This window comes from Agelaius phoeniceus, chromosome 21 (assembly GCF_051311805.1).
Source record: "Agelaius phoeniceus isolate bAgePho1 chromosome 21, bAgePho1.hap1, whole genome shotgun sequence".
NCBI classification, from domain to species: domain Eukaryota; kingdom Metazoa; phylum Chordata; class Aves; order Passeriformes; family Icteridae; genus Agelaius; species Agelaius phoeniceus.
Window position 1 is genome coordinate 4,774,779 of NC_135285.1, and position 12,021 is coordinate 4,786,799.

The 12,021-nt window shown below is 48.8% G+C and overlaps 1 protein-coding gene across 1 annotated transcript in view; it reads right to left on the reverse strand.

Annotated features, from left to right (window-relative positions):
• Positions 1 to 12,021, reverse strand: part of BRINP1 (BMP/retinoic acid inducible neural specific 1) — a 94,130-nt gene that overhangs the window by 57,703 nt on the left and 24,406 nt on the right. Inside the window, exon 2 of the mRNA XM_054646601.2 lies at positions 7,404 to 7,671. Coding sequence (XP_054502576.2) covers positions 7,404 to 7,621 — 218 coding nt within the window. The 5' untranslated portion in view covers positions 7,622 to 7,671. The remainder of the gene's footprint in view (positions 1 to 7,403; positions 7,672 to 12,021) is intronic.

A 12,021-nucleotide genomic window follows, 5' to 3' on the forward strand; every position in this document is an offset into this window, starting at 1 on the left:
CTCTTATAGAATCTGTCTGTGCCACAACTTAGCACAACCAAAACAACCTCACAACCACTTTAAAAGAACTTTAATGCACATTGCTGCAGGAAAGAGCAGCCTCACCTGTCCCCTTTGGCACCCTCCTGCCTCCATCTGCACAATCCTGTCCCTCTGCTATCCCCTGACCACAGAATGAATGAGACCAGAAAGTGATCTAGTTAAAAATTAACTTTTTATTTATTTTATTTTATTTTATTTTATTTTATTTTATTTTATTTTATTATTTTTTTCACCTGTCCGACTGTTTTTCTGCCAGGTGAGCTCCTCAGCTCTGGAAATCACAGGTTTGCATGAAATCTGCCTGAAAGCTCCAGTCAGGAAAGGCCAAACTTCTGTAGGTTGGAGTCAACTTTAGCCTGGAGAAAAGGAGGCTTGGGGGGGACCTTCTTGGTCTCTCCAGCTCCCTGACAGGAGTGACAAGTGACAAGAGGAAATGACCTCAAGCTGTGCCAGGGGAGGACATCAGGAAGAATTTTTTTTTTATGGAAAAGGTGCTCAGGCCTTGGCAGGGGCTGCCCAGGGAGGTTTGGAGTCCCCGTCCCTGGAGGTGGCACTCAGAGCTCTGGGCTGGGGACAAGGTGGGCATCAGGCACAGGCTGGACTCGATCTTGGAAGACTTTTCCAGCCAAAACAATTCTGTGATCTGTGACTCTGATATAAAACCAGCCATAAAACCCTCACAATCACTGACCAGCTTGGCCAAGCCCAGAGCCTGGTGTCAGAGTCACATTTTGCTTTTGCTCAGAAATTATAAAAGCTCATTGTCCTCCCAGCCAGGGCAGGCAGTCATACAAACCCTGGGGCTGTGTGTGCCCTGGGCACTGCTGGGTGTGCTGGAACACATTCTCCAGCCAATAAATTGGTGAATTTACCTTGAAGTCAACAGTTTCACACATTTATGTCACAGAGAATCTGGCTCATTGTTTTTAATTTGTGGTGCCATAAAACTTTGAAAGTTTTGTGAGACAGTTTTGTGAGACCAATCTTTTTTCCTCCTTTATTTTTTTTTTCCTCTAAGGGAAAATTCAAGCAGCAGAACGGCATATGCATTTCTAAGTCTGTTGTAGCCTGTGCTATGAGCACAGCAGAGATGCTGGCTTCAGGATCCTTCTCTTCCTCTTCACTGAGGGAGTGACACATTTAGGGAGCACGTAGCTGCTCAGATTTGTGGGTTTTCTAGGACTAAATAAAAATCTCTAGTGTGGCTGAATGCATTCACCAGTGCAAATCCCTTTATGAGCACACAGTTTAGTGTCCACTCTGAATTGGAGAAACAGGGAAATAACACAAATGTTGGTTAGATGAGACCATGGGGGTCCCTAACCCAGCCTCCCACTTGAAGCAGGACCAGCTCTTGAGCACATCAGCTGAGGCCTTGTCCAGCCAAGCCTTGAAAGCCACCAAGGGTGGAGACACCTCTCACCTCTCCACTGACATGTCCTAGACCTGCACTGTTCTCCTGAGGAAACAACATTCTGGGAGGGAAAAAAAAAATCAGCATTTTTCCCCAGGCAGCATCCCAACTAATTTCTGTCCAGCTTGTGCAGCCAGTTACTCCCAGCCTTTCCTGTCTCAGAAGCTCCTTTTCCTTTTTAATTATCTGGGACCTTGCTGTACCAAGTGTTGGTGAGCAATTGGCTCTGTCCTGTCACTCTGCAGAGGAAGGGATGGGCAGGTCTGGCTGCTGTGGAGCCACCTTCCCCACTAAGTTTTGAAGCTGCTGGTGTATTATAGGCAGACCTGACAGAGCTCTCAGACTGATTCTCTATTTGCAGGTTTCATGAAATTAGGCAGCCTCTAACTGGTCCCACTGCAGGAGAAGTTACAAGGTGAGCAGATCTCCTTTTTATACCCCAGGGTTTCCCTGCTCCCTTGCACAGACAGCCAGACTTCCCTGTCCCCACTGTGGTTTCAGAAAACGGCATTAACCTCCCACGCATGGAAAATACGCATTTCTCCTCGCACATGCACGTTCCACTCGCAGCCCCGTGTGATCATCCATTCCATAGTGCTGCTGTCCCTTATGTCCAAACATCTTGCAGCTTTTAATTAAGTCTGCCCAGCAATGCAGAGCAGGCAAGTGCTGTCATCTCCTCATCTCCCCTTCTCAGGGGGTGGGGAGGGAATTGGGGCACACAGAAATGAGCTCACCCCCAGCCTCAGCACAGATCCTGCCTGTGTCACCTCTCTGCCACTCTACCTGTGGGCTCCTCTTGCCAAGGCTCTGTGTCCTGTCCCTGTTTTCCATAGAATTGGCAGTGGCAGCCTCTGCTCAGCTGGATGAGCCCATCTCACCTTGTCTGTCTTTGCCTCCCCCCTCTGACACTGAACAAAGCCTTTTATTTTTCTTTTAAGGAAAGATTTTTTTTTTGTTCAGTTTTTTGTTTGGGTTTTTATTGCTGTTTTGGGTTTGGTTTGTTTGTTGTTTTGTTTTTTGTTTTTTCTAGAACTTGCTTCAGCTGAGCAGCATCATCAGGGAAATTCCTGTCAGTGCCTGTGCCTGGCAATTTGCATGGAGCATTCCAGTGCTCAGCCCACTTTTTGCTTTGCCTTATAGCTAAATAACTTCTGAGAGAAGCAGGAAAAAAAAAAAAGGACAACATGACAACATACTTCAAAGCAGTGGGCTGAAGCTGTTAACTGTTCAGTGGTAACAGGGATGTTTTCTGGTCTGAGCAGGACCCCAGTCCCAAAGCCAAGCTGAGCTTCATCTGTTCTCCAGCCTTCCTGCAGTACCTTGTACCCCAGGCTCTCATGACTAGGAATAACAACAAGGATGGTGATAATGAATATTCAGACATCCCACAAACCACTCTCAGCATCTGCCATCCTATCTGCATTAGCACCAGTGTGCACAGATAATGATCAAAGCAGCATTTTCCTGCCAGAGGCCCCCCTAAACCACCCTTATTAGTATGAATCAATGCTGACTAATGTGCTTCCCTAATGCAATTGTATCCACTCCTACTGTTCATGATTTAATATGAAACATCTCCCCCTTTGCCTGCCTTCTTCCTAATGCCACATGCAAGGTGTGAGCCTTGACTGAGGGTACCAGGAAAATCAGTGATCCGTTTTACAAGAAAGAGACCTAAAATCCACTGAAATGAAATGCATGGAAGGAGGTAACAAGACTTTAGGGGTTTTAGCAGTGAACTGTCTGCTCACTCTAGGATGCTAGACCTGGATCCAGGCTTCCTATGAAAGATATCATCAGCTCTGAGGTTCTACAGCAGTTCTGCTTATGCAGAATATAAAATAGCCCTGCTCACTGCAACAGGCTCTGTGCTGGCTGCTGACAAGCTCTGGACTTCAGTAATGATAGAAGGAAGACTCCTCCACGATTTTATGTTGCTTCCTTTTTAGCATCACCTGCAAAAAGGAGAAAATTCTGCATTTTGCCTTATGCTGCTCTTAGCACCACCAGTGGCTTTGCCTTGGTGGTTTTCCAGTGTAAATGACACAGCCCTGATGTGACATGTCCATGTTCCCACACCGCAGGACACCAGGGAAATCACCACTAAACAGCCAACAGTGCTTCAGTTAGGGTTGGGTGAAGTCCTCTGGCCTGATTTCACATTCTCTCCAAACCCCTGGTCGCTGTGGCTGCTTTGGGATCTGCTGCCATCAGCCTTGGGAGAAGAGCAGGGGTCAGGCCAAAACCTCCCTCAGCAAAATCACCAGGAACTGCCTGACAGAGCAACAAACTAAAAACCAGCCAACCTAAAAAAGTATGGGAGGAAAGGGGCATTGAAGGAGAAGATTGCACAGAAAATTCCCATGCTCCATATCAGCTGCTTTTCTAAGGAAAGGATTGATATCCTTAATGCAGGATATGTGCCTCCCTTGGGCTAGTCTAGTGCAAAGAGCAATTGAGAGCCATCTTTTGGTAGGAAAGAGGCTTCTATGTTGGAATTAAACAGTTGACAAAATCCCAACAGCTTTACAGATTCTCAGAGTCAATTTAAGGAGGCCACAAAATGAGATTTTACCCCTGTGGGTTTCAGTAAAAGGGAATGTTCTGGGAGAGTGTGTGCACAGTCTAGCTCTTAACTGTGAGAATTGGCTGTGGCTCCACTAATTCTCCATAGCCAGGCTGAGCCTGATACCCCTTTAAAAATGCATGGGCTCAGTTTTTAAGTGACCAGTTCTGCCAACAGGGCCAGGTATTAAAACCAAACAGCCCTGCAGCATCCAGCCAGACTCCCACCTGCTCATTGCACCTGCTCTGCTGGAGCACGTGGGGCTTTCCCCTCTTCCTCAGCTGAGCAGATTTGTCCCACACTTGGATTTCCAAGGTGCTCAGCTCCCAGCAGCTCCAAGCACCACACATGAGTGGCACTGCCAAGCCCTCAGCTCCCTCCTTCAGCTCACTGTGTGGTGTTTGGCCATGAGATGCCCTGGGTACCCTTGCAGTCCTCTCTAAACTCTCTCCCTAACTACTTCCACTGGATGTTTGTCTTATTTCCAGGGGTTTTTTTGGGAATGGTGACTTCTCCAGCATGGTCATTATCTGCAAGACCCCTCTCAGACACCTGCCATGCACACAGAATGCTGATGCTGTTTTCTCCCATGCTGGGAGCAGGGTGTTGTGCTCTCCACCTGCTCCACATGTCTTTCATAAGTGGTTTAACAACACTTAGCAGAAACAGAGAAAACAGATCCCTTTCCACTTCCTATACATGAAGTTCATCCTGAACTGAACTAAGACTTCAAATTCATATGAGTTTCCTACAAACCAAAAGGGAATTTGTTCCTTACTCCCTGACAGATAAAACAACAAATCACAGGCTTCACATGCAAACAAGATTTTGGCTCCTGTATAAAAGTGGAGGAGGCACAGCCAGGGCACAGGCTGCCTGCTCAGGGTGTGAATCCTCCATCACAGGAGACCTTCCAGGTTCCCCACCAACCTCTGTCAGACGTGACACAGGTATGTCTGAGCCTGCCTTGGGGAAAAGGCTCAGATTAAATGACCTCTCAAGGTCCTTCCAGACCCGTTTCTCAGTGATGCTCAGAGACAGGATCCCAGGCTTGATGGATCTGTGGCCTGACCCACAGTGACAGTTTGTAGCTATGTCTGAACACATCCATCGTGTGGCTCTCTGCCCCCAGCCCTGCAGACTCTGTGCTGGCATCCTGGGCTGCACAGCTCTTTAGCAAAGGGCACAGCCAGTGCCAGAGGCGAGGAGCAGGGCAGGGATCTGTGGGCTGGGTCACTGTGTGTGTTGGCAGGCAGGGCAGGAGGGGAGCTGGGCAGAGCACGGCCAGGGAAAAAGGCATTTTTGGGAAAAGGCATTTTCCCTGCTGCTCTGTGCACAGGCACTGAGACCTCACCAGTGGAAGCAAGGCAGCACAGCTTTTAGCTTTTGGGGTTGTCTTCCCCCTGAGCTGTTTTGGAGAGGACAAGCCAGGACAAAACTTTTAACCTCCCCTTGCTGCTGCAGGGAGAGGGGGTTCTGCACTCCCTGGAGGCTGCAGGACAAGGACAAATCATTTTTCTTCCCCACACAGAGCTGTTGCCTCACGAGTCTCTGTTACTCTGCCTCTGGCTCCACGCCCATGGGACAGCACTCCCTGCACACAGGTGATTCCCTGTAACTCCCTGTAATTCCCTGTAATTCCCTCCTCCCCATGCCCATGTCCATGTGCACAGTGCCACGGGCTGCTCACCAGCATTTCCCTGCCCACCACTTTGCATGGCAGTGTTTGCAAGAGTCTTTCTGAAGCACAACAGGACCATATAATTATGTAAATGCACACGTGGCTGGCAGAGTTTTTCAGTCTCTTTGGGTTTCAGCACAAATCTCCTGACACTTGCTGGCTTATTCCCCTTCACTCCAAAGTGCTTGCTGCTTCAAAAGGGCGTTCATGTGAGCACCCCAGCTTTTCAGATTAAAATGAGGAGGAAAAAGGGTGGTTCTAGATAGCACAGCTGGCAAGAAGAGTTTGAAACAAGCAACAACTAAGGCTTAAAAACCTAGAAGGCAAAATAAAATCCAAATTCTGCCTATTCTCTGCGGGTTTTTTTAACTCTCTGCAGTTTCTTAAATCAAGATCACAGCTCTTGGGCCAAGTCCAACTTGTACATGGAGATAAATCCTCAAAGATCCGTGGCAGGCAGCACACAGCCAAGGCTCCTACACAGCAGTGTGAGAGCTGTCACACTGACGTGCGTGGTGACATCTTGACGTGAACCTGCAGCTACTGGCAGTTCACACGTACGAGTTTGGTACAGAGGCTTGGGCTGTCCAGAGCTCCATTGATTTGAAAAAGCTGCTTGGGAACCTGCCTGTGAACTGTCTGTCACCACGAATGAAGAACACCCACCCCCTCAGCTCCTTTTCATCTCACTCTGTGCTGTGCACATTGCCATGACACTGCAGTGCCTTCATCTCACTATCAGAGCTCTCCAGCCCAGCCTTTGAAGCAATTTGCATTGCCAGCTGGGGGCCAGGGGGAACCAAAGCAGCATTGCCAGGTGGAATGGGGACAATGGGGCAGCTCCCAGCCTGCAGCCCATGGGAACTGGCAGAGCTCCCAGCACCCAAAAACTCATCCAAGGCACAGGAGGCAGATTGGAAACACAAGGTGACCGCTGTGGCAGGGAGCAGTGACAAGGAGGACTCCATGGATAGCAGAAGGCTCATTAATTGGAACACAAACCCTATAAGGAACATTTGAAGGAACTGGGGCTGTTCAGCCTGAAGAAGAGGAGGCTTAGAGGTGACCTTATTGCTCTCTACACCTTCCTGAAGGGAGGCTGCAGACAGGTGGGGTCGGTCTCTGACAGAACCAGAGGACACAGTCTCAGCTATGTCAGGGAAGGTATATATGTTGGATATTGGGAAAAAGTTCTTCACCAAAAGGATAATAAAGTACTGGAATGCTCTTCTCAGGGAGGGGGTGGAATCACCATCTCTGGATGTGTTTATAAAAAGACTGGGCATGGCACTTGCTGCTATAGTCTTGTGGAGGTGTTAGGGCACAGGTTGGACACAATGACCTTAGAGGTCTCTTCCAACCTCACTATTCTGTGATTCTGTAATTCTGTAATTACTTTATTATACTATATTATTCTATACTATATTACACCACATCTAAACTGAATCTGCACAAGCACCAAACTCAACTCAACTGAACAAAATCTTGTGACTGTCTGCTGACCCACAGCCTGCACACACATTTGGCCCTGACAGGCCCAGGAAACAAAACACCATCACCTTGGGCAAACAACCTCCACATTGCATTCTGCTTTGGCACAACGCAGGAGCAGTGAATGAGACAAGAATCATTTTGATCATTCTTTTCTCTGCTTCTCTCAGGTTCAGAGAATGTGACTGCCACAGAAGCTGACATACCTGTATATTTTATATCTGGTTGTAAATCCTTGACGATGTCTTTCCACAAAGGATAAGTAGCTCCGTGAGTGGTGGAAAGGCCCCCTGTCTGAAATAAGCCAATCAAACTCCTTGGAGACATGTTGGTTGGTAGCAGCTGGGTCCTGGTGGGAGGGCTGTATGAGTATATGGTCCCATATAAACAGGAGGTAGAGGAACTCAACAAGCCTCCAGTTCATGCTTTTCTGTCTGCCTTTTTCCTCTCATTCTTGCTCCATTCTGTGGAGTCCTGTTGGAAGAGAGAGGGGATAGGAGGAAGGAGAGAGAGAAAGAGAAATGGAGGGGAGGAGAGGGAGGAGGGAGAGAAAGAGAGAGATTAAAAATGCTCTCATCCTTTGACAACCTTCTCTCAGGGTGAAAACAGATGTGAAAAATCAAGAACTAAAAGACTTCAGTTTGCCTGTGTTACACCTTAGAGTATTTGGCAGTGTTTTATTCATGTACTTAAGTGGTACCTTTAACCTCCTGAGCATTTACCACCTTTGAAATAACCAGGTCCTGACCTGAGACATCCTCAGCCCAGCTTTTCCATCATTTCCCTCATGAAGTTCTCCACAGTGCTGCAAAGGCAGGTGAAGGCCAGGCACTGGAGGTGGCTGCACCCTAGGCTACAATTACCCCTTTATTGTCCCTTTAATGCTGTGCCAGAGAAACGTGTCTTCTGCTTTCATGTCTCTCTGATGATCTGTAATCCATACTCTGTGCAACCTGAGCAATCTATAAAGACCCAGCTCTTACTTTCAAGTGCTGCCAAAAAAAGAAATAAAACAAAATAATTACCCAGGTCTGGCGACGGCACACATGGACACACAGACACACACACACACAGACACACACAACTATGAAATCCTGCCAAAGTCTGACAGATAAAAATGTCCTCACCCTGCTTTCCTGCTGGGGAGGTGTGTTTGGTGCAGGGGATGGGGTCTGTTGCTATTTCAGTTATGGTGGGACCTGGAGGCTCTCCCCAGGATCAAGGCTCTGCAGGGTGACTGGCTGAGCATGCACATTGAGCCAGGCAGATCCTTCCCAGCACCTGGAGCAGGGCACACTCTCACTGCCATGCTGGGAGAGCAGCAAAGCAAGGCTGGGGACAGCCCTTTGTGAGCCAGCTCCTCTTCCAGGCATGTGACAAGACATATGATGAGTGGGAAGGCAATCAGGGGGCAAGGTGGCCTGCTAAAGGTTACACAGCAAGCCATGGGTACAGCTGGAAGAGAGCCCTGCTCTCCTGACTCCCATTGCCAGCATCTCAGCCCTTGGCTCATCCTCCTCCCAGTGAGGCTGCTGGCACCCCGGTGTCACAGACATCTTTTATGGAAAATCCTTTCCTTAGGATTTTTCCTCCTGAGAAGCTGAGAGGCCTCAGGAACAAAATGTAACCAATGGTTATCTGCTGCTGTGGAATGCAACAGGTGCATCTGGGATTGGGCTCATGTGGTTGTTTCTAATTAATGGCCAATCACAGTCAGCTGGCTCAGACTCTCTGTCCGAGACACAAACCTTTGTTATCATTCCATTCTGTTCTTAGCCAGCCTTCTGAAGAAATCCTTTCTTCTATTCTTTTAGTATAGTTTTAATATAATATATATCATAAAATAATAAATCAAGCCTTCTGAACCATGGAGTCAGATCCTCATCTCTTCCCTCAACCAAAACCCCAGTGAGCACGGTCACCCCCTGGCACTGCTGGCACCGTGCCCCAGGTGGCAGGTGAGGAGCCTGCTCAGCTGTCACCTCCCACCCAGGATGGTCCCCTCCTGCTTCCACAGCAGCAGCTCAGCCTCTTGGGCTGTGCTCCTCGCCCCTGGGAGCTGCTTGGAAAAAGTCCTCTCCATGCTCACAGCTGGTTCTGCTCCTGCCTTCTGGGTTTTGTGGAGGGAGTGCCAGCACTGAGAGCTGGCAGTGATCTTAAAGCTGCTCCCCAAATCTGGAGCACAAGCTGTGCTCAGGACAGGTGATACCCACCTGTTTCTGTAAAATGCAGTGCAGAGAGACTGCAGATACTTTTTTAAAAAGGAGAAATGAGGTTACTCAGTGCTTTGCCACAGTGAGAGTTCATGTCAGGCTTCTTTGTACATCTCCAGAAAACTTTCTGGGTTTGAGCCTGAGTCCTCTCAAAGTTTTTAACTCCCAGAAAGAAGAGATTTTGCTGAGAGTGTAGGAGGGGTGTGCTAGAGGTGCCACCCTCACTCCCAGCACTGTGTGTGAGCCCTGGCTGCTGGGAGCAGCAGAGCACAGGGCAGAGGTGCTGCTGGCCAGCCTGGCCATCCCTCAGCTCCAGGAGCTGTCCCTGGAGCATGGCAGGGCTGCATCCCATGGCAATGAGTGTGTGAGCTGCTGTGCAGGTGGGCTGGAGCCCTGGGTGTGCTGGGCAGCTCAGGAGCCCTCTGTGTGTGCCAGAGAGTGGGAGCCTGCACATGGGCACCGCACGTGCTCGAGGAGCTGCAGCAGGCTCGGCAGCACTCCACAGATCTGAGGTGTGTAAGTCATAAAGATGACACTCAGCTGTTGCATTACAGGAAGAAATGGGGGGAAAAAATTAAGTATGGGAAAGTCAGCCAATGTTTGATTTTTCTGTTGTTCCCAAATAAACTTATTTCTAATTGCAGATGGGATATTACTGTTATTAAACATGGTGGTACCTGCAGTTCCTGTTCCTTTTCTGGAGACATGTTTTGAACATCAGCCTTCACCACTGACTACTATTTCATCCCTGAACAGGGAGGTTTTCAGTGCTTAATCCCTCACATCACACACAGAATGGTTCTACTTTTCCTTACAAACCAGGGGAGTTTCTAGCCCCACCCTGAGGGCAGCAGAACACAACCCAAGAGGGCCCCAGAACACCCCTGCTTCCACTCCTGAGCCCAAGGTGATTTCTGGAGAATGCTCCCAGCTCCATCCCACCCTCAGCATCTCCAAATTCCAGTCCAGAAGTGCATTTTTACTGCTTCTCCACCCAGGCTCCTTCCCTGCCTGGCTGTTCTTGTCCCATCAACTCAAATTCAGCGTGTTTGTCATGAGCTGGGTGTGCAGACAACAATCAGCTGCTCTGTACATGCTGTCCCAGCTTCCTTGGTTGTCTGCTCATTAAACTCACCCAAAGCTATTTCCCTCGTCTGCCAGCCTGGATCAGTTTTCCCTTAAATATTTCACTGTCTATTGGATTTCTGCTGCAGAGAGAGGAAGGGAGCTCTTATGTACCCAAGTGGGGGACAGCCCCCCTCCAGCTTCCAGCACAGTGCAAGTGAGAAATGAAATATGAGAAGAGCCAAACGAAAATGGGCCTCAGAGAAATCCCAGTGTGTCCTCCTGCATGTGAATATCATACACTGGGGAAATATCAGCTTGTGAAAGAGAGGAGATAGTCCCTAATTCTCCACACACAGCTCTTCATCCTCTCTTCCTCTCCTTTGGGGCACAGCTGGAGCCAGGATGATTGGGGCTGTGATGTTCTTATCCAGCAGGTAAGATATGGGCAGAACATGCCTTGAGACCACTGGAGAAATGATCACATCTCCAGCCTGGAAGCTGCCTGGATCAGTTCTGAGGGCAGGGAGTGGTGCCTGAGGCAATGGAGGATGGTGGAGCACAACTGGGTCCACACAACTATCACACCATCAGCTTTAATTTTTCAGTAGTATCTTTTTCCCCCCTGTAGCTGCTGTAGAGATGTTGTTTCACATTAAAGATTAATCCACTCCACAGGGCTGGTCCCCATGGAAGCTATAAAGCTTACTAAAGTGGGACTATCTTGTGTCTAAGACAATATTGTGAGGTGCACTCAATCTACCTCCTAACAAGCTTGAATCTGAAATGAATTTTTCAGGTGTCTTTATGGGGCTCCATTGATGTGAAATATGTTCTGTGGGTTTGGCAAAAGGAGCCAGGGAAGAAGCAGGGTGGGAGACCCCAGGCTAACTAACAGCTAAATCTGGCACAGAAGCAACCTGTGGACTAAAGAGTGAGCTTGGGGGAGCCAGACACTGGGTTTTGATCCAAGAATCCAGTGTCTGGCTCAACTCTGCCCCAAACTCCCCCTATGACCTTGGGCAGTGCCCTTACATGTGGCTCTTGGCCTCACTTTCCAATTGTCAGCACGGAGTCACAATGGGGTTTGTGCGACTCTTTAGACCAAGAACTTGCTGGGGAGGCCAGAATTGGGCTGTAGCACCTCCCAAAACACAAACCCACTGCCCACATGGCTCCCAAGGTGTTTCTGCCCTACAGTGAATGCCAACCATTTCAGCAAAGTCAGCAGTTAACAAAACCCAGCTCTGCAGCCCATCCCCACAGGAAAGAGAAGCACAGTAGGGAGGGAGGGAGCTGGGTCCTTCTGGCTCGTGTCAACAAACACCATCATGCAATCATCACATCTGTTAATAAACATGATCCGTGGGTGAGCCAGGACATGGCTCCAGTTCACAGCAAACAAGCAGTGGGAGCAGGGAGTGGTGGATGTGCTGACTCTGAGTCATGGTGCAGTCATTTTCCAGCCCCATCCAGCATGGAAGCTCTTCCCCCAGTGCACATCGAGATCCCTCTTAAAGCCCCTTGGAGTTTGTTAGGTGGCTTA